This window comes from Perca fluviatilis, chromosome 8 (genome assembly GCF_010015445.1).
Source record: "Perca fluviatilis chromosome 8, GENO_Pfluv_1.0, whole genome shotgun sequence".
NCBI classification, from domain to species: domain Eukaryota; kingdom Metazoa; phylum Chordata; class Actinopteri; order Perciformes; family Percidae; genus Perca; species Perca fluviatilis.
In genome coordinates, this window is record NC_053119.1 from 17264477 (window position 1) to 17288183 (window position 23707).

Here is a 23707-nt window from a genome sequence, read left to right on the forward strand (position 1 = left end):
GACCTATTTTTTGGGTAGTCGGGTTTACATGTGTGGCCATGAGAGCAGGACTGGGTCCTCCCAGTCACTGTGATGTTGATCTAGTACGCTTAATCCCAGCTCTTCCACCCCCTCATCATACAGGCATACATGCGCACACACACACATCGGTGCAGACAGACACTGGAAGTGCAGTCAGACATACAGTACAGCACACACTTCTCTCATGCATGCCTGCACACACGCACATAATCATGCTTTTCACACATATGAATACACTCTCATTCTTCCATAGAGAGAAATGTGAGCAACCATGTCCAAACATATGTGCTCATATGCACTCATGAAACAGGCAAATACAATAACCATGATAAGGCACAGGCAGCTGTCATTCTGTGTTGAATGGAAAATATCAGTAATGATCATTTCATTTCATACTTGCTGCTTTTTTGTCTGTCCAGAAATAAATTCACATTTGTGCTTTTAAATAAAAAATCACATTTACCATCAAGACAAAAAAGCAGTGGAGCATATTCAAAATACTTATATGTACACATATTAATATACAAATATGCTGAATGTTTGAAAAAAATAATGCTATTATCAAATGAATAGTAATATTTATTGGTAACCCTCACAGCTTCAGTATATATTGTGACACATTAGTTTGCCATTCAGTTAAGTATGTTGCTCTTTGTGTGAAACTGGCAACTCTGACCACAGCGTTACTTTCTTTTCTTTTTTATTCAATCTCAGTGTGAGAATTCATTTATGAAGTGAGGCTCGCAGTCATTCGCAAAATGTGTGGGAAATTGAGAGGGAGAGCAATCCTGTTCCTTATTTTCAATGAGACGCATATGAAAAATGGCCTTTGACCTAATGTCCTTTATATGCTATTTATATTGAAGGGCTTTATGAAATCAGATTTTTGGACAGAATTGAGTGCCGTGTAGCTTTTCTATGACTTTTTAAAAGTGTGGCGTATACACAATATTTTCATGTGTATATTTATTTTTCTCTTTTTTGATATTGGCGTTTTTTCTTTATTTTTGATCAATTCATTTAACTTAGAGAGATTATATATGAGCCATAATTACATTTTCTGTATTTGTCATTAGCTGTAAGAGTTGTTTAGTAGCCAGTTTCTGCCTGTCTGTTTGCCAGTCTTACGCCTTATTGGTCCTTTTAGTTTGATAGGAGCTGCTGGAGTCGTGATAGGACACTGTGACAATTAAATTAAAATATGAACAAGGTGTAAAATTGGAAACTAATTTAAACGACAGTAGTAATTTCTTCCTGAAAATGATTGGTGAAATGGATGAACAGAACAATGACTTGCTGCCTTGCCATGCACTTCTTTATTGTTATGTTAATATTGTTTATACTGCACATTTTACATCACCTTTTTTGTCATTTAAAAAAAAATGTTTTCCATACTGTGCACTACAAAATAATGCTAATATATGATTCCAAACATCTCTATGTGTCTCTGTGGCTTTGTCTCTACCCTGCACCCCCCTCTACCTAACTCTCCCTCTCTATTCAGCCTCTCTACCACACCACTGCCTCTCAAGTACCTAATTACCTGTAATAGAAACATCCCTCTCATTATCCCATGCAAATTAGCCAGCCTACTCAGCACAATTAGGATGAAAATTCCAATTACATAATTAAAAAAAGTTGTTTGATGTTAAGATTGACAGAAAAGGTAAAATGTGCGTCTCATCCACAGTACAAAAAATGAACCCTTCAAAAAGAGCATCATTGTGGCATACGTAGCAGTAGTGGTGGAATGTAACTAAGTACATTTACTCAAGTACTACTACGTTCATGACATTTTATACTTCTACTACATATTGTACTTTTTACTGCACTGCATTTATCTGACAGCTATAGTTACCAGTTACCTTACCAATTCATATTTTATGTGCAAAACATATGAAGAACTTTTAAAATATGATGCATTGTAAAAAAAAATGTAACCGCAACAGTATGTAAAATTAGATCTTATTAGATCAGTAAACTGAATAATTGTTTTGATAATGTCTGTTGGGTTAAAAAAAACAAGACATCTGACGGTGTCACTTTAAGCTCTGGGTAATTATGATGGACATTTTTCACTTTTTTCTTACGTTCTTACAAAACAAACAATAAATGGATAGATCAAGAAAATATCCGGATAAACCCATAATGAAAATAATCGTTAGTTGCAGCCCTGTATAAAACAATTATAAGTAATAGTAATAATGATCTGATGATATACTATACAACAGTATATATATATATATATACTATATGCACCCATAGGGGCTATAACGCATTGAGTACTTACTTACTTTTAATACTGTAAGTACATTTTGCAGATAATACTTGCATACTTACACTTAAGTAACACTTTCAATGCAATACTTTTACTTGTGACAGTGTATTTTTACAGTGTGGTATCGGTACGTTTACTTGAGTAAAGGATATTTTTCCCACCACTGCATAGCAGTAATGTTTTAAAATTGTCGAAAGCAAGGCCCAGTAAGCCACTACAGTGCATGCAGACTGCACATAAATATGTGATTTAGCACGAGTGTGTACTAGACTGTAAAAAATGTTCTGGGGCCGTAGAGGAGGTAAAGCCAAATATCTTGTGATAGGCGCTTTAAGGCTATGTTAACAAGGCTGTAAATATTTGCTGTAGATTTGGTACTCTTTGTCTCTTTCTATCAGTGGCCGATTGAAGTGTTCACTACCCAGTGCTGCAGGCTCTCACACATTAAAGCAGAGGTTAACAAGATTGGCTATTATCCAGGTAGGGACTGAGGACATGAAGAGCTAAAGGAAAAATCGCCACAGATTAAGGAGACGGCAAATATAGCACAAGACACCTGCAAGGATTTAAAAGAAAAGACCCAATTACCGTACAAAGAGAGACTATTTGAAGAGGTGTTCATATTTATTTTAATCTGTGATTAAAATAATTAGAGTTTGAATGTAAATACAATTTTAATACCTATATTAATAATTCAAAATTGAATTTTGTATTACACTAAAATTTGCATTTTTGAAATACGTTTTTCCAGGGATGATTTACATGTTACAGTCAATTTGAAAAGATGTTATGTGAGCAGAGGAAAGACAAACACGAGTGACTCTGACAGACGGAGGGTGCATGCTTTAGCCCTCTCTCTTGCTTCTTAGCTGGCTGAGGAAGTGGAATGGCGTCCCCACAGGTTATTAAAGAGTGTGAGGTGTGCCAGTCTGTGCTGTGCACACTGAAACGAACATCCTGGCTGCCTGACTGTGTGTGGAGGGACTGGTTAATGAGATATTGACTACCCATTGAGAGCATGGATTTTGTGATTTGGCTCTAGAAGTTGGAAGGATAGGGAGGAGAGATGGGCACTCGTTTCTATATTTGATATTCATTTTTGTTTTGATTTACCAATAGTTAGCTATTATTCATTATGTTCAGTGTTGCCACAGTTACTTTGAAAAAGTAACTTAGTTACTTTACAGATTACTTGATTATAAAAGTAATTTAGTTACTTTACAGATTACTTGATTTTAAAAGTAACGAAGTTAGATTACAAGTTACTTCATTAGTTACATTCAGCAACTGCCAACAACACCCCCACAGCCTCAACATAAAAATGACAACCGGTTTACTGTGAGGCAGCTCGGCGTTGCCAGTAGTAGGGATCTGGTTTATTATGGCACGAAAGAGAGCCAGTCAACCATGTTTAAGGGCAGCATTTCCGCTACAACATAGGCCTACTGCCCGACCAACTTCTTCAACTCTCCCCCACTTACTGGTTTTGCACCGATGTCCAGCTTTTGTTGTTTGGGTGGTGGGGGGCCTCCTGCTCTCTGCTTTGCACCACCTGCTGGGACTTGCTCTGTAAGTTTGACTGCAGTGCTGCGACTCCAAATGTTTCTTCAAATTTGACGTAGTGTTTTTGTAGCTAGATAGCACTTTGTGGCCACCAGCACAGAGTGTACAACGGACCTAAATATTGCCGTCTTTAGCTGACACAAACTCAAAATAGTGACTGTATTTCCAGCTAGAAAGCGCGCATCTCTCTCTTCCCTCCATTGTTGTTTACGTTTGTGGCGCTGCGTGGTACACGTGAACTGTCCTCATGCTGAAAACGTGACTTGTCGCATACGTGACTTCACTCCCCGAGACGCAAGAAGAAAGCAAAAATATATATTTTTACTAAGGAAAATGACAAAAATAGTAACGCACAGTGACTTGGATAAGTAACTTTAATCTGATTACTGGTTTGGAAATAGTAACGCGTTAGATTACTCGTTACTGAAAAAAGTGGTCAGATTACAGTAACGCGTTACGTGGCATCACTGATTATGTTATGATTTGTTTATTGATAATTCTAGTAATTCTTCTTTTGAAATTATTATTATTAACTGCCAGCCTGTTCTTAATAACATAAATCACTTAATAGATTATCACAACCAATCATGTATGTGCTGTAGGGCTGGGTTTAAAAAAAATTGATTTTCTGATTTAAATTGATTTTCATTTAAATGATCCTGAATCGATTCATAAAATCCAAGAATCAATTTTGTCTATATCATATGAAACTAGAAGACATAAGGAATCAATTGGTGTTAGCTGTTAGGAAGGGGGTTAAATAACTGCCGGTGACTCCCTCCTACATTTTGGTGAGGGAAAAACTGGCATGGTCATTTTTTAAGATATTTTGAATGAAATGTCACTCAATACTCACTGGCTGTAGAGTCTGTAGAGCTGCACTTTGTGTGTTCATGTTAAATAAAAAGTACATTAATGTAATGTACATTAACTGATTTGGGGTCAGTTCTTCATTGATACTTTTAAGAATGCAGAATGTTAGAGGGAGCCTTGTACAATTGTAGAATCTCTTTCATATCCAAGCTAAATTGGTATTGTAACTGAAAGATTCCCAACCTAATTGATATCGAATTGAAAATGAAATTGAATCGGGAATAAAATCGATTCGGGACCTCGTGAATTGACGATGTGCTGGATACAACAAGAGTTTTATCATACAAAAAATATAAAAGAAAGTACTAACAAAATGACATGACTAAGAACTTAAACTCTTATTTGCATAATGAACATTTAAACAGTACACTATTTTACAGAAGTTCTTGATTACTATCCATACTTTAAAAGATATTGATACATAAAGTATAGCTACTAAGCATAGAAGCATTGATTACTGTGGAATTGATTTTCCATTACATTACATAGAGGAGACTATGGGAGTCTTTGCAGGAACCAAATAAAAATGAATATGAAAAAAAACAAGTGTTGTAGCCATATCGTCCTCTTATAGAGTATAGATTGTATACTGTGCAAGCATTAATTTACAACTCCATCTAAGCCATTGCCAGGGTACCAGACAGCTCTGTCAGTCATCTCGTCTTGTCAGTCATACCTTGGGGTTTTGACAGATTAGTCCAATCACAGGTGAGGTTAAATGACTCACCTGTCCTATGCCCAATCAATCAGCGGGGTACAACAAACAGCAGTGGCTCAAGATAACCATCGGGCTACATGAGATGATTTTTGCTCATTCTGAAACACTCACACCGAGTTCAGTCAGGGTTCTCAATTTGGCTTCCCAGTCAGGTAAAACACCAAGCTGGGCTTAGTCAAATGCCTCTAACTTAAGGGTAATTTTCTACTTTACTTTCACTCAGTATTTCAGGAGTCACTTATAGATCCTTTGAAGTGTCTCCCTGTCATGCAGCATTTAGCTGCTGATAGAATACTTCCTCTGTCAGCACTCCTTAGATAATCATACACCACAGTCCATGGAGTTAAAGAACATTTTCACTTTCATTTTCTCTTCTCTTTCATTCTGTAGCTTCCATTGTAGAATATGTACAAAGAGCATGCAGATTGGATATGTTTCACTGTTCACAGAAACACTTTGCTTTACATTCTAATAAATTGTCATTTGTGATCATTTAAAATACTGAGAAGATGTGCATACTCTCAGCATGGACTTACTTACAAATATATAGATTAATAAAATGTCTTCAGCCTCACGTGCCCTGTTTTACCCTTATAGGCTTTGCCACTTGGGGCTCAGAAGTTAACAATGTTTTAAGAGAGTGAAGGTTGAAGTTTTTTCTCCCTGTACTTTCATTCTGAGTGTGTTTCATACCATTGGCTTTTTTTCTCTGTGGGCCTCTGGAGGGCTGTCCATTGGCTTTTTGAAGTTGCATCAAAGAGGAAATGGGGGAGAAAAAGCATTATTGATTTTGCGTTTTGTCTGACTCAAACACTGAGGACAGAAAAACACATAAGGAGTTAGGTGTTGGCAGTGGGGCAGCTCTGTCTCTTGTGTGTGAGCCAGAGGGAGACAGGGGAGAAACGTAAAAGAGGTAGAAGGTGAGGAGGAACACTAGACAACACTAATGCGTCTCTCCCTAGAGTTGTATGCTCAGTCCACTCGCTCCCATCATCTCCTTTCTGCTTGAAATGGCAGTGTAAATAAAGCCCATTACTGTACAGCTGAAGACAAAACTTTGCCTCTACTCGCTTTGTCTGGTAGTTTTTCTTCCTCCTCCATCAGGCCGGTGACTCCCGAGCTCTGACAGCACTCTCCAGTTGACCTGCTTTTCCATGAAACACCAAGCTGCTCTCTTCTCAGTTGTAATCAGATCTCCCTGCTAGGCAAGCATGCCAGCTGCAGGCAAGAAGAGAAGTATTGTTTGTGTGGTTTATCACCTTTATCCTCCTTCTGTGTCAGCCCAGCAGACGTGAGATGAGAGTGGAGTACTTTTCTGGTGTTAATGTGACTGAGGGTGACTAAAAACGAGATTTCAGTGACAGCAGCTCATAAGAGCTGTCACTATTATGGCTTACTCAGCACTTATGCTGTTGGCATATGGTGTAACCATGTTCTGTAAGGTTTATTGGAAGTGATTTCCCAGGTTGCACTTATGGAAGTCTGTGGAATCTGTACTAAGAGACTGTAAATAGCGATGGCATTGCCAGAATTGCCGCAGAAGTATGCTGTAGAGTTAGGGAGTTGGGAAGGGTCAGAGGTCACAGCATACTAAGTCACACTCCTCTCTGCTCCATAGAGAGCAACTGCAGCATCTAGGGACCCTGGCAGGGAACAAAGGATGAAAAATGAGAGGTGTATGGAATTTTGATGAGATGAGGGAGCAGGCAGCGTTATAACAAAGATCGTCACAACATGCGCTCTGCTGCTTGATTACAAAAGGGAGAGAAGTGTGTAAGTTTGATTACATGTCCCAGCAGAGGCCATTAGGGGTTCTACTTGTAGGATGGCATCATTTACAGTCACCTCTGATCTTGCATCTGCGCGCTGATAAAAAAAACGTGAAGATTCCTGAGCACTAGGGGGTGCTCTTCAAGAAAGACAAATGATACGAATAATCTGTACCACAGAGTTTTCAAGTTGCTACAGTCTGTTAACTTCACTGCCACTGCTGCCGCAGAATGTAATAGAGCATGTTTGACTCTCCCAGAGGAACCTGTGCAGGCCAGGGTGAAAACCAACTCTCAAGGTTAGCAGCCTTATAGGCCCTTCTCATCCCAGCTAAGATGCATGAAAGGAATTGTATCGTTATACATAACAAAGAGAAACAGCCTTGCTCGAACAGTCTGCTTTAGATTGATTTTTATGCCCATGCATTCATTTGAAATAAAAGAAATGCTGTTTCAGTGCTAATTACAAAGATGAAAGGAAGTAGAATGTGCAAGGCAATGAACTTTGTTTAAAGGCGCAGCACATGGCTTATTCAGGGACATGGTGCTTTGAAGAATCCAACCCCATATATGGACACGTAGGATATGTTTTGAAATTGAAACTGTATTTACACAGTAATACACAAGAGACAAAAAGATGCACTCCTCAACATCCTAATTCAGCGGGTCAGGCATCAGAACCAGCTGAACAATCTGTGCCCGAGACAATGAGAGCGTGCAGAGAGTTTCCCAGCTGGAGCAAAGGGGTTAACTGGCTGTGGAGAGATCCTTGACCTATCTGAGATGAGCTCCCCGCCCCCTCTAGCAATGTGGAATATCTGATTGCTGATTATGAGTTTATTCCCCATTGTGCTGAGCCTTTTGCATGTCAGGATCCATCCCTCCCCAGCTGAACTGATTAAGGAGCTGGAGATGATGCTACAGCTCTCAGCGATTGCTGAAAGACTCTCAGCGAGCCTGGTAATCTGGAGTGCAGCTGGCAATCACCCACCACTGACTCTTTTGGAGGCTTTTTGGGTTGTTTTGTTGTTTTCAAGTGGGTGTTTTGGCATATTGTTGTCTTTGTTCCCCTGGGCTTCTTGTTTCTGGATGAGAGCTTTCCTAGTGCTGAGCACAGGTCCTTGTCAACCTGGCTGCTCAGCTCAGCCTAGTCCAGCCTTAACAACAGCAGCGTCAGCAAAGACCCTCGCTCAAAGTCTCAGGATGTGCTTATGATCACCCTCTTACAGATCTTTATTCCTGATGTAAAAAAAAAAAGCTCTCCCTTTGCTCATTTTCACAGCTCCCAGAATCCAATACATGGGACAAAGGCATCAGATAAATTGAAAGAAATGGCTCCTCAAAAAATGTGTCCTCATGTAAACTTTTAAAGGTTTATGTGGCGTTCAATGGATTTCTGTCACAAGGAAACAAATATAGTTTTTCTAGCAAAGAGACTGGCATGACTGTTTTTTTTTTTTGCTTGCAGGGATCTGTCGCTTAGTTACAAATCAGCAGCTGTCGTCTCTAAGTTTTGTTTTTGTCAATAGTTGGAGGGGAGAGGAAGACAGTTGTGTTCCTACTGCGCTGATGGCTGTTTTAATCTCTTTAATGTGTGACTTGGGGCAACAGAGGAGGAATCTGCCCAAACAGAGCATTCTCAATTACTATCAAAGCTGCACAGCCCGACGTCTCACTGTCAAACGCATCACCCACAGTTTTACTGCTTATTGCTTGAGTGCTTTAATGTTTTGTTAGGTAAATACAGTTAATATACTGCATACTGTCCAGTTAAGACAAATACTATACAGATACACATAAACTGAGGAATAAAACTGTCATTTGCTCTTGTGTATTTGTATCTGAAGGCTTACTGTATGTTGTATTACCGTGCCTGGTTCAGAAGTCAACAGTAAGGCTAATGGAGTTCCAGATGTGACAGCATCAGTCTCAGTAAACAAAAGGCTATTGTATGAGCTCTGCTTCCCTGTGTAAATGAAGATGTTTTAAGGTGTTACACTGCTGTGATGAAAGACTAAGGGCCCTTTCTTGCACTCGGCGCACAAGTGTCTTTGCTATTTTAAGACCGTCCAGCGCCCACGTCGTTTAAATAGCAAATGCACCTGCGCCCATCTTTGCGCACATGGGCGTGCTGGTCTTACAGGGAAGTGTGTTCAGGTGAATTCTTGGTGTATTGCTATCTTGAGGCAGCGGGAAGTGATCGGGCCATTGACCAACAAAAACCTGGTCTAAAGTCAATAGCACAGCATTTCATTGTTATTTTAACAGCAAATTAGTAAAATGCGACTAGGGTTATGCACAGCGCGCGCACACTATGCTTGTCACACACACACACAGAGAAGTGCCTGGCTTTTAAAGGGAATGGGAGATGACACTCTGATTGGTTTATTGCATGCTACACCCAAAACACACCTATGAATTAATGAAGACACTAAGTACAACCCTTTTGAACCATGCGCCCGGCGCACAGACCCTTTTTTCCGCCGTCAAACTAGCAAAAGTGGATTTGGACATGCCCTAAACGCCATGGGCTTCACGCCGTGCGCTTAGATCAATAAAATAGGGCCCTAAGATTCTAAACCACAGTGTCTGAGAAGTGATGGGTGTGAAGGTGTGTGTGACTTTGTTGGAAGGGTATCTTATTTGTTTTTATGAACTAAGTCAAATTAAATGATTTAATTTGTATGTATTTTACATATGTATGCAAATATTGATTGTGTGCTACAGTATATTTAAGTATCTTTTTTAGGGAATAAATTGCTAAACCTCAGGAACATCATGCTATGATTTCAATTTCAGTAATATTGCTTTGCTACATAAAGCACAAGCAAATTCCAGCTCTCAATATTTCTTCTCATCATGTATCAGCCTCATTGTTCTGGATCATACTAGCTGTCACTGTGGATAAACCAAAGGTAAGAAGGGGAAACAAGCAAAGGCATGATGGGAGATAGGTGGAGGATGATCAGAGTCAAACTACTGTACGTTTGACATACCTTGCCCACTTGAGTGGGTAAGGAAGTTGGGTTTTTTTTCATCTTTTGACACATGATTGCATCGGGCCATTGTGCTTTGATCTCAGCATGGATTTTTTTTTTCTTTCTCTTGATGTAGGATTATTATAATTTATACATAAGGGATTTTGTTTTTTCTTGAGCCTCTGCAAACTTGAGTAAACATGGTATACATAGTAGATTAACATTGTATTCATTTACACATTCTCATTAGGGAGCCCTAAGGTAATTAATCAGAGGCCGTGGTATATAAGGAGATAGACACCGTTCAAATAATTTATTCCTTTCTACTCTACTCAAGTGTGAGAAAAAGTGTATGATCAATTCCTCCCTTAGATGTAGCTCTTTGAAGACATGCAGTGTCTTATGAGAGCACCACCACAGTATTTATTCTCTAGAAACTGAAGGCTGAAGACCTTGCATATACTGTACAAACATTGCAATTCCAAAATATAGGAACCGTATAACCCCATTTAAACCCATACAGGTAAACATTCACTTTGCTGTCTTATGTTGTAGCACTGCAGCTTCAGTTAGGTTCAGTTTGCAGTTTACTTTTGCCGTTCACAGAAAATGCACTAAATATAAAGGCCAGATTCTAAGCTTAGTGTGCCGTTCTTGTGCCATGATGTGCTTGAGATTTTGTTTATATTATGAGGCACAACTTTGTGAAAAAAATGTGTCTCTTTCTTTTATGTACAGTATATGGATTTAAAAGGGAGGGTGCAAAAGCACGATTATAGGTGGGCCAGTTTTGCATGGAAAATGGGTGCAAATTTGGGAGAAAGGTTGATGGAAAATGGTTACATGTAAAAATCTTAATGATGACCGATAAATAGTAAGTGCCCCATTAAAAGATGTGCAAGAGACCTCCAGTAAAACAAAACGGAAAAGCTGCGAGAATGTGTGCAGTAAAAATAGAAAATATCAGGTCATCCTAGCTGACGTAATCACTTCATTAAGTAATACAGAATTTTCTCTTTCCATTAAATGTTAAAAGGCTGCATTTATATATCAAAAACACTTGCATCTAATTCAGTCATTCACACCCACTCACACACCGGTGGCAGCCAGCTACCATGCAAGGTGCTTGCCTGGCCATTGGGAACAATTTTAGGTCCAGTGGTTTCAGTTTCTCTAAAGTAAAACAATTGCCCAATCTGGCACGTAACAATTCTGCCAGTGATCAGATGTAAATTGCTTCAGGCTTTAATTGCAACCATTGTAAATTAATTTTGTTACTACACAAATGTGCCTGGAGGGAAGTTTCAGTCACTGATTGAATAATTAGTAGCTGCCCTGTAAATCACATGCTAACTGCACGCATTTGCAATCAAAAATAAACATCCTAAAAAAAGATTTAGAGGACATAAAATTTCCCCACAGTCTCTGTAAAACGTATTAACATCTGTTTATTGTAGATACAGTACGAACAATAATTTTGTCATTTCATGTAGTAGAGGTAGAGAACAGTAAACCATCCAACTACATGTCTTACGCTCTTAAATTAGATGATCCTGTAATCTTTAACTAAATTAGATACATATGTGTGTGTTTCTTTTGGTCCAGAATTTTAAAAGATTCCAGCATTGTGAGCCTTTTATTTTCCTACATACATGCATTAAAATAAACAAGTTTCCTTTTCTTTATGTCAGTTCTATCACATAAAAGGGAAAAGCAGAGGTGGTGTATGTCAGCAGCTCAGTTCCTCTCAATCCAGACATTGTTCAGTTTGTATTGTAAACTGAATGTTATCCATAGGCAGCAGATATTTATGGCTGTTACTGATGTATGTTCATAATATAGATTTGATGTCACAATAGTATATCCCATTGAGCAACCACAAAAGCCTCCAATGACGAAGGGTTTATTTTTAAAACTACAGGAAAGGCTTTCTGCAGATTAATTCCAGTGTATGGTTCCCATTGTGGGAGAAACAAATTGGGCTTTACGGAATTAGTGTGTTTGCTGCATAAATCTCAAATAAATTCCTGAGACATACAATCGTGTTTCATGTGATTGGATGCTTCTGCGTTCCCTTTGAGTGGAGAAGTTTCCCGACTGGATTAGAGCTGGAAGTACAGTAATGATGGCTCGGTGTTTCTCCATTGACCCAAGTGTGTTGTCTAAATACAATATGGATGTGCAGGGCTGCCTGTGTACTCCAGTGCTGGGAGACTATTTGCTGAAGGTCATTTGGGATCATACCGTGCCATTAATAATTCCTGAAAGCATCCAACATCTCCATCTGTTCTGCTGCATCCATCGCTCCACTTCAAAGACAAAGGCAGCATCTGCAGGTAAGCATTAAACCTGCCTCCAGGCTAAGATGTTGGAGGTGGGATTCTCTGTAGAGAAAACATATCTCTGGTCATCAGGTCATGCTGCTCATACAGTATATTAGCCAATTAGTGTTTGTATGTTTGCTCACACAGCTTGAACCTATGAACACATGGTAAACAAAGACTTGCAGATGCACACTTACTGTGTACTGTGGCTATTGTGTGCACGCTTTTCAGCTTTCACTGGCTGAATCCAGTGAACATGTGTGGTACAGTAATTCCACACCATTGCAGGCTACCAGCCTCTCTACAGGGATGCAATTACCACCCTCTGTTGAGTGTAGCCAGTCAGCTTGACAAGGTGTTACCAGAGAAATTATCAAAGCTGATTTTAAACGAAGCATTTAATTACGTGCATTGTGTGTGTTTGTGTGTGTAGCTGACCAAATAACACGTGTTCACCTGTGCACTGGGCATACAGTGTAGTAAAATCTAAACGGGTCTCAATGACAGGCCCACTTCAGATACGTGGGAGTCCTGCGGGGAGTAAATGGATGTTTGGCAGTGGCATGTGCTGCCCAGGCCTGGTGGGCGCAGTGGGCGAGGAGGCAAGTGCCTGGCTGAGTGAAAGATGGCTGTGTGCAAGGAGAGTGTGTGCACACAGCTGAGGCTGTGACAGAAAACAGTGAGAGCTCTGCTCCTGCTGCTTCATCTTCTCCTGCCAATGATGGATCTCCACTTTAATTTAGGTAATGCCACGAGGCCAGTGCTCACAATGGACTCGTAAAAAGCATACAAACAGCTATTCCTCCCACTTTCTGCGCAGATAAAGCTACTTATAAAAGATACGTTTGGTGTGTTTAAAAAAAGGGGGGGAGGGGGAATGGAAAGCTTAGTTTGTATAAAGATATTTCATAATTTACTGTAATGTGGAGAGTACAGCGTATGATACGATGAAGCTTAACATTATTTCCCCTCCCCCCAGTTACACGTGGTCTGCTGATAAAGCACCTGTGCCCATGAGTAACTCCACCATCTTTCAGCCCTGGGCTCTTCTACTGTACTGTAGGGCTGACCAGTGAGTCCACTCAAATCACCATCAGCTCCAAACTGCTTAGCCTGGCCAATTTGAATTTCACATCTCTGCTGACTCATAACCCTGTCAGGACCTTTCTTCTTTATCATGTCTGTGTCTCCGGTGGACTCTCATGACAAGCAATAGGAATTAATTATTCAGATTAGAAACCGAGCCACAATTACTGTGATTTTTGTCAAAGGCTTTGTTTTGGCTTAATGTTGATATCTGATCGGGACATTACTGCAGTGCCAAGATTGCCTTTGAAAGCAATTATTTTGCTGTATTTATTCATTCATGACATTTCAGCACAAGTTAATGGCTTTGTCAGAACAGGCTGGAAAGAGAGCAGGAAATGATTTTGGTTAATGACACACTCTCGAAGTAGTCAGGAAAGAGTTAGTGCAGCGTTGTGCCGGCCTCCGCGCTGGACAGCGGCTCAGATCAGCATGATAAAGAGGGACTGATTGAGCTCCGTACATCCACAGGAAGCTGAGCGTTGGGGTTCAAGGTTATCTGGACAAATCAGACTCCTGTTTCCATTCATCCCCTCCTCACCCACCAACCAACCCTTCCTGGGCAAACTAGCAAATTAGCAATTCTGATGTCTGCAAGCAGGTCTGGCAAGGGAATGCCTGTGAATCCTAATGCCATGATTAAACTTTCATATCCGTCCGGGGGAAGTGCTGCATATACAAAATAAGCAATCTCTTTTTATTTTTCAGCACTTTAAGTACGGCTGTTGAGATGGGCAAACGTAAACCCTTCAATAGGGTTAAATGGACTGGGCCAAGTGGGAGGGGTGATCCCCTCCTCAAATCACTCAATTCTTTGTGATCGCTCTCTTCAGTGAATATAATTAGTATCGATATACTTAACATAAGAAACTGTACGCAACATGCCGCAGTCGTCATTTGCATTGCAATCATTATTCTACTGCATATGTGCATCTGTAAACAGGCCCAACCCCCAGTCCTCAACATTGTAAATGTCACTACTTGGTGTAAATTAACTATTAAATAGTCATGTTTAGGAATTTGTTATACCCAGGCACTGTTACGCTCCCTTGGTCAGACATGCTGAGTGGATGGGAGAGAACATGAGGGACAGGGAGCCTCAGTCCAAACAGCGAGCCAGGCCTGGATGTGGCTATTATGTAAGATGGTCTTATCAGGCTCTGCCTCCTGCTGAGCCACAGCATAGCTTCCCTCTGCTCCCCCGTCCCGGTGCTCCCACAACATGGGCCTTCATTAGCAGGGCTAAATATCCCCGTTCTCTGCAATCTCTATCATTTCTTGCCTCGAGGCAATCCGATAATTACCTGTTCTCATTTCCCCTCCTTGTGGCCAGCAGGGAAGTGTTCTGACTTGCATTAGTTTGCATGAAATATTATCAGAATATTGCACATTTCTCCATCCTGCAGCCTCTGACACAGGAAATATGGAGCTATGATTGACAGGTGTCTGTCTTTCATGTTCCTCTGAGAATAACTGCTTTGTTCTGGAGTTACAGCAAGAATTTTGATGGAAGAAGAAATGAGTGCGTACCTGCGTTTGTTACCTACAGTGTAGGTGTAAAAGAACTCACAGATTTTATGAATTTAAACTCATCAGGGAGTTTTCCCCACGGAAAAACTTATCAGCATTATAATAGAGCAGCATCTTCCTCCCCGTGAATCCTGTGAGGGTTTTGGAAGAGACGGATGAGTAAATGGCATACAATGCCTAGGAGGGGAAGACATCTCAAGTGGATATGGTCAGAAACCCAGGAACCATCCAGCTGTCTCATTTTATTCATACCTATCAGTAAGAATGTCCAGCAGCTCTGGATCAGGAGATGGGTAAGCTTTACCACCGAAGACGAGAATCTCCACTCAGCCTAACCTCTGCAGTCAGTGGAAATCATGTATGATAGCTTTAATAAGCAAGAAACTACATGTGATCTTGATATGATGCAGTACGTCATTATATTTCTGTTATACATGTCTGCTACCAAAGCATACATATTCCTGCTTCAAATACTGCTGTTTTTAGAAGGTAATGTCATGCATGTTATTTGCCAAAATGCATCTCTGTTTTATGGCAACGAAGCCATGAAGATGACCGTTTTTGCCAGTGAAGGGATTGATTTAGCCAATTTAAAAAGAATTCTTTAAACGTCATTCATAAATTCATATTGAAATTTAAAAGTGTTAAGCAGAGGATCCGTCTGATACAGAGTTGTTGTTGATGCATGAGCTTAAGCCTATTCAGTGTCTCCCCTCGCCTTGCTGTTGGAAGCAGTGATGATTTTGGACTTTGTGACGGTCACTTTAATCTCTAATGAAGGCTCGTCCCTGGCTCTGCTCAGCCCTCTGATAGCAGAGCAGTCGTAAACAGGCCTGTCAGGGGGATTGCAGCGCTAGCAGTGCAAATGGCAAAGAAAACCCCAGGGACCAAGCCATGCTAGCATTATGGTTTAATTCAGATATAGCTCGGAAAAGACATATGAGAAAATTCTTCTACGCTGCCATCTTAGCTTACTGAGTGTCTGAATCACAGTATACCTTTGGACTCACATTTCCATTTTTTAAATAAACATCACCCACGGTCAAAGTACATGAGTTACATTCCTACAGCATGCCGTCAGTTGGTCAACATATCCTTCAGAATAATCTAAGTGCAAACTAAAATACCATCAGGCTTATTTCAGCTGCAAATAAACACTCAGCTTTTAAGATTGCATCACAAATTGACCATAAAATGTGTGTTTCTAAATTCAGTCACGCCGTGTTATAGCATATGCTTCTTTTAGTTTTACAACATTACCATACAAATGAAGACAATTTCATGTTTAACATTTAGTGCAAGATGTAAATGTGTACTCAAATGATTCTGTGAAACTGATTACTGGTTGCTCTGTGTTCTGACATCCTGTGCTCATGCAGCATGCGCGACAGCTGGTTAGTAATTAGAATAATCTTCTCCCTGGTAGTGATTTAGCTTTCATGACTGCAGCTTACCTCAAATTGAAAATAAATTTATAGATAAATGCCTTTGCTGCTCCATCAAATTATACCGCTGTAACTCAAAGGAGCCAAGTTGTTTATTTTGGTAGTAAAAGAGCAATCAGAGAAAACAAACAAAACGCTTTATGAGTGCTGTCAGATTAATAATGATGCTACCCAGCGGTGATGATACAAACGATTATTTTTCAGCACACTCTACACCACCTCATCATGGTAATTATAGATACTATATCATTATTATATCAAGTATTCACTACAGATTATCAAGATAATTGAAGCTTGCTCCAGGAATGCCAAGTTCACTGTGCTGCCAATAAACTGGGAATTACTGTGCAGGAGAGAAACGCACACGTTATGTTATTCACAGCAAACCATAACTGAATCGGTTTGGTGTTCACTCTGTATGTTTCTTAAGTGAGCATGTGTGTACACACATGGATACACACCCAAACATCAGTTGACAGTGTTAAGATGAGGCTATACATGTGATACATTGTTTTTCTCCCAGCTTCTGTTCTGGTGTATCTGGGCAAATCCCATGGTGATGAGGCGTAGAATCTGTCATAGAGAAGGCATAAGCCTTTCATATGCATAGTAGAGATAAGAGGCAGCCATTTTATCAGGCGAGCTGTCGCTCCAACATGCTTGCGTGTTATGTGTCCCCGGGAGCGCCTCCAGAAACATGTCCCTTTTAATGACACGGCCCACGCTCGCCAAGAGGACGCCCAGTTTGTGCCGAGCTCTAACCTGACAATTATGCCAATTACAACAGGCTGCAATGTTGACAAACACACCAGGAGAATTGCTACAGTTGATTGGTAGCTGTGTTCCGAAGTCCCCTGCTGTGACCTTTTCTGTAATTTAACTAGCATGGAGGAGAACGGCAATGGGTTTTCTAGAAAATTCCCCAAGCCTTGTGTTGTTTTGTAACGGGGCGATGTTCGTGCCAACTGAACAGGCAGAGAAATTGATCTAGTGTGTCAAGAAGGCAGAGAGAGAGAGAGAGAGAGAGAGAGAGAGAGAGAGAGAGAAGTAATTCTTCCTTCTAGTCACCACTGTATGCAATTTGTTTCGTTTCATAAAGAGTTCTGTGTTTCTTACCAGGCCAGGGCAGCATGTAGAAAGTTGTTGTTGTGGATCGTATCGCCTCTAAGGATTACATCCCAAATACTGACCCGGAACCATTAGCTGCTACTTATGTAACCCTTAAAGAGCACTACTGTTGGCACCTGAGTATGAAGCTTAGCTGCCTGTGAAGTGAAGCAGGAGACACTACCAATATGGAAGCATATTAACAATACAGTGGCTGCTCACTTGCTACAGCATGACGTGTGAGTGCTTGGTTAGAATACATAATGGCTTTTTCAGCAGTTTTTTTGAGCAAGAGCAGCATTGTACTGTATCAGCCTATTTGCAAAAATTCAGTTTTGATAAGCATGCATCTTTTTGAAGAAAAAACAAAGATGAAGCCCCTTTTATTTTGGAGCACATTAACCTCCAAGCACAGCACATGATTTTTTTAATTTCTGTCTGAAAATAAGGTTCTATATGATTGATTGCATAAAGTTGTCATTTCACACCAAATAAAGTGAATCTTAAATAAAGAAATAACATACTGAAACAAAGTTTTTCGACCAGATATTTTTTGCCACATTACAGGTTACTGCAACGTTTCTTTCTCATAGCACTTAGCTGTGATACAACACCTTGCAGGGAGCTTTAAAGGCAATAAAAACTGCAGATTATAGTTTAACAATGAGGTCAGGAACTATTCTATAACAATTCACTTGAGCTCCGGTCTGGTCATGTAAGTGCAGGGCTGAGAGCAGCTGGGGTTGCGCCATGGTTTGTATTTTGAGATACCTTAGAGCTAGAGTCACACCTAGGCCGTTTCAGGAAGGAGGTTTAACAAACTCTGAGTCTAACCCTGAACTCTGAGTAGATTTACCCCGAGATGGGAAACTCTGAGTTTTTGGTTCCAGAACAGTTGATTTGAGTTGGTTCAATCAACTAAACACTACACTACAACACACTATAAACACTACAAAAAAAACGTTTAAAACACGTTTCAGAAAAAAAACGTAATGCGACACAAAGAATCTGCTGGGATGTAAGAGCATGTCCACGATGGGTGACGTTAGTGATATGAGGACAGATAAGGTTATGTAGGCTACATAACTGATAGACTGGGAAGAAAAACAATACCGCTCAAATAGGTAGGCTAGTATCTGGAAATGAAAATGTATCTATTGTCGGGGCCTCAATATCATCTCCCGAAGTATGTTTAACTCCCTGCGAAGTAATACAGCTTCTTCATCAAGGAAATGCCATGTTTTGAGAAAAAAAAAACGTTTTATAGTCTGCCTAACATGGTTAATAAACCAATACTGTTTTTATTTATTCATGCAGATAACAAACTGCGCTAAAATGTGCCTGATACAGACTGAATGAATGAATGAGCAAATGAAAGAGCGCTGTGTCAGAGGGAGGAGACTGAGAGAAACTTTACTGAAGAAAACCTGCTCGCGACCAGGTTAGGTTCACAGGCTCAGTTACCATAGTAACTGACTCTGAGGTTAAGTTACCTCTCTTTCTGAAATGGGCTGGAGTAACCCCTCTATCTCAGGTTTGATTAACCTCCCGTTCTGAAACAGCAAACCCAGAGTTTCCCTCATCTCAGGGTTAACAAACTCAGAGTTTTCACTAAACGTACTTTCTGAAATGGACCCCTGGTCAATGTGAAGTGTCATTGCCGACTGAGAGCGTCATACACCTTTTGTAAGAGCACTATGATGACAAAGGCAGACAGGAGAGCAGGCAGGCGGCTGCCTCTGTTGGCCTGGTCAAAGTAAACTGAGCTCATTCCCCACATGCCCGCTCCAGTTCTCTTACATAACATGCTGTTAAGCTGGAGTTAGCAAACATTAGAAGTCAGCTGGTTATTGAAACAGTGGACATGTCATTCACTGGAGCTCTGTCTACAGTCGACAACTGAAATAGCTGTGTGAGGCAAACAATGGTTTTCCTCCTGCCATTTCTTATGAGTTGATAAAAGATTTTCTTGGGTGTATTACTGATTTGTTGTTTAGTTAATATTCCATACAATATGGAAAAAGCTCAAGATAGAGGGTGTGTTGGATGTACAGTAAAACTAGACTGACATGCCTTGTTCTATTCTGTCCATGTCTCACACCCAGCCCTTTAGTGTGTTCTTTGGATCTTTCTATGCCTTGAGGACATGATGTTTTCCTATCACCCATATCATGTTAGTGCAGTCTAAAGCCTGATTTATTTATTCAGGTATGTAGGGAGGTACGTGTAGATATGGCCCTTACGCCGGACTTTACGCCGTAGCCTGATGTGCACCTCCCCAGAAATATAACTACACATCGCAGCGATGTAGACCATAGCAAGTGATTTGTCTGCTTGGCTGTGGCTTGGTAGTTTAAAATTTCCTCATACTCATTTCCATGTGCTATTCTCTTAAAGAGATATGCCAGAATGACGCAGACACACCAGCGCAAGTATAAATCCTCACAAAGGTGTAGGCCACTTACATAGGCTATGGCGTAGTAATACGTAGGCTCTGCGTAGAGCCTACGTATTACTAAAAATCAGCCTTAATCAGTGCTGTCTGTTAAAAATGTCCCTTAGCAATGAGGGTGCAGTGATTTACACCAATGTTTGATGAAGGGAGGCTGGGGAATCCATTAGTGTCCATCTAAATTGGATCAGCCAAACCACTGACACCAGCCTGCAGTCCACTGCCAGCTCATTGATTAAGGACTATTACCAATGGCCCTTATGTAACTAGCCCTCTGCATTAGGCAACACTGTTGCTGCTCTCCTGTTAGTGGCGAGAAGGGCCATTGTAGAATACAGTGAGATTTGTCGGTTGTCGGAGAGAAATGCCTAAATAAAATAAAAGCTGCCAATATTAAACACCAGATGACTTACCTTCCTAGATGGGGATTGAATGATGTAGAACTTTAAGTGTAGAAGGTAGCAGATTGGTACATGATGGTACCATAACATGCTGCACAAAAGGACTCAATCATTCAGGAAAGTCATAAAAAGACATCACATTTTCCAATTAATAACCGCAAAAAACAACCTTCACTTCCGTGTGATTTCTGAAATATTTTCAAGGCATCATAAAAAAAGCATGTGAAAACCAAATTTAGATTGGCATTGGAAGTATCCATCTTAATTCAGTCAACTCTTTAAATCCCCCCTTTGGTTATGATAAAAGAAAAAGCAATGTCAATCAGGTGAACTAATGGGAATGTGCATTTTGTAATCCATTCAAAGGGAATGGTAAATTGAAAAGAGTTTGCAACCTTTTAACACACTCACACACACCAGCGCTGACAGTCAAGCTCCATTATCTGACAGCTGGAGAGGTTAAAAATAACTGTGCTTGCAGCAAATTAGACGTATCATTTGGCTTCTAAGTGAGAGATGAATCTTTGTGTGGATGCTCCTGCCATGCCGTGACACAGGGGCAATATATCAGGCTGTGTTTGCCTGTCTTTCTCATAAACTCCAAATGGAATTGTAAACAGATGAAGCAATTTTACACCAAATGTATTCTTTCTGAGTTGCTCCTATGCTACAGTGAAATGCCCAGCTTCCATAGACGTGTACATTACTGCCCCATGCACTCTCAAGCCAAAGTACATAAATCATAATTTGGCTGCCTGCAGCGTTATTGCTATCGCTCAAAGCCAATCCTCAAAGTGTTTTATATGTTTTTTATCTGACGATAAATCTGATGTTATTGCACATATGTGGAGAGGACTTTTCAAGATCCCGCTGCCTGGTATTTCTCAGATTCACACGTGCTGTTCAGTAAATGTATCCATGCCCATACAAAACATATAAACACACAAAGATGAGCTTTATGAAACTCGATTCTGCTTGTCACAGTCAAGTTTTCTGTGTCATTCAAAAGCACCTTGCCCGCTTATGCATGCATTTTTTGTCAGGTGTCGGAAGGTATAGTGTCAGTTCCCATTTAAGATGGTAAAACAAGTTTAACTGTGCGATCCCTGTTACAGTAAGGTAAGTAAAGAGATTTCCATGGGAGGCTTAGGTGACAGCCGAGGTGTAGCGTATCCTCTAAATACCTAACAACATCATTGTTAATTCATAGCTATTTAATCACTTACTAGAGTAAGTGCAGGAAGGATGATCTTTGTGTCATGTTGTCTCACAAGGTAATCTCTTGTATTTCCTTGCTTAAGACCCATGCTCTAAATTTGTCACTGACTGTGTGGAACCGCATTCACCCCCCGAGTTTTAAGATGAGTTTTAAGTCTGCATATTTACTGAGCTCAGTGTGGCCCTGCCTTAGTCTGCTTGACATGATTTATCTCATCCTGCTTAACTGACAGGTATTGATGTGATACAAGGATAAATGCAGTAGATTGATGGAATTAAAGCCCACCCTATTGTTCCCATGCTGTGCATCACTGACACATGTGAGACTCTTGTCTCTCATTAAAGAAAATAAATGCTTGAGGCATCCTCCCTGCAAAAGCATTAGTGTGTGTGTGTGTGTGTGTGTGTGTGTGTGTGTGTGTGTGTGTGTGTGTGTGTGTGTGTGTGTGTGTGTGTGTGTGTGTGTGTGTGTGTGTGTGTGTGCGTGCGTGCGTGGGAAGCTATCTCAGTTGTTTTCCCTCTCTATAATCTCTCCCTCCTTGCACAGTAGATTTAGCCTGGCCTTGAATGGGAGAGAGTACAAATTGCAGCTGACTCTAAACAGCTGGGCATTCACCCTGTCGACAGAGGCCTGGACATGTGATTACATAAACAAAGAGGCAAGACCATTGATTATTGAATTGACTTTCAATTATTGCTTGTGAAAAGGACAGACTCGCAACTACAAGCGTAGCCAGGCTCTGTTGTTGAAGCATGGTTGTGTTATACCCCTGGGCAATCCCGCTTGCTTCTTATATGATGCATCTAAGCCACTAAAGAAATCTAATCTTAACTACGCAAAAAAGAAGAGAGAAGCTTTCTCCACTTTACGTGCACAGCAGGCACTTGGCTGTGCATCTAAATTTTAGGAAGCTAGTGTTAACTCTATATTTGGATTGCACTGGAGTGGATTAAGGATTCTTTACTGCAAACCCACGGGATTCTCAGAGACATAAAAGAGGAGACTGTTTGCATCCATGCTATACAAATAATTGCAGGTTTCAAATCGAGTGTAATTTCAAGCACCAGCTATATGAGAGAGTGTGGGCTTTGATGTACAAATCCACAATTCATGGAGGATTAGCACCCCAAAGGTTAGCAGTTGCTAATTACAGGAGATTGGTTATACATATCTAACAAGGCAAGAAGACAGCCTTAATAAATGCAAGGATTCATCAGGAACAAGGATAAGCAGCTGTGATAAGCGGACATGTATTTGAATCGCCATAGATTGATACCCTGTAATGCCCTTTTTAATACAGTGAAAGGAAAGAAGCACTGTCTCTTCTATTGTCTTCACAAACAGTATACCTTGTGAAATATGAGATTTTCAAGATGCATTTGTGAATGCAGATTTGTGCAACTATATAAATTACCCTCTCGGATATTCTTCCTGTGTCTCTTACTGCAGCAATTTCTCTTTTACTGTATTTAGCTTGCAGCGTTCAGTGCTGCATTACCATAATCCTTGGTTCCCTTCCACAAACCACCACTGGCTAAATGAATCTATTATTTTTGCCTGGAGCCAAAAAGATGCAACAAAATGCAATGTATTGAAGGGAATGAAACTTGTGATAAGCTGCACATTTTCTCTATAATAGCCTGTCTACAACAGACTTTTCACTCATAGTTGGAAGCATCAGCACACTTGACCTTTGAATAATCTGAATGTTCTAAGCTTAAAAGGGGGGTATCAAACCCTAACCATTTCCAAGAAAAAACTACATAATTCAATTCTGCATGCAGTCATTTAGTCAAGCTCCTGCTCCCTAGCCCTGTGTTGTTGAGTCCCCTGACCCATGATAGAGGCGGCCTTGTGTTTTCATATGGCCCTAAATTAAACATGTCCGAGCCAAGGCAGGGACTTGCTCTGCCGCAGGAAATGCTTTTTCATCTCCTAATGAA

At 40.4% G+C, this 23707-nt stretch overlaps 1 protein-coding gene across 3 annotated transcripts in view; it reads left to right on the forward strand.

The window, feature by feature from the left end:
• Positions 1 to 23707, forward strand: part of roraa (RAR-related orphan receptor A, paralog a) — a 185567-nt gene that overhangs the window by 135492 nt on the left and 26368 nt on the right. The window contains exon 1 of one of the 3 annotated variants that reach the window (XM_039808267.1): positions 12348 to 12536. The exons of the other annotated variants lie outside the window; for them this stretch is intronic. Coding sequence (XP_039664201.1) covers positions 12374 to 12536 — 163 coding nt within the window. The 5' untranslated portion in view covers positions 12348 to 12373. Of the gene's footprint in view, positions 1 to 12347; positions 12537 to 23707 lie in introns of those variants that run through there. 3 annotated transcript variants of the gene reach the window in all.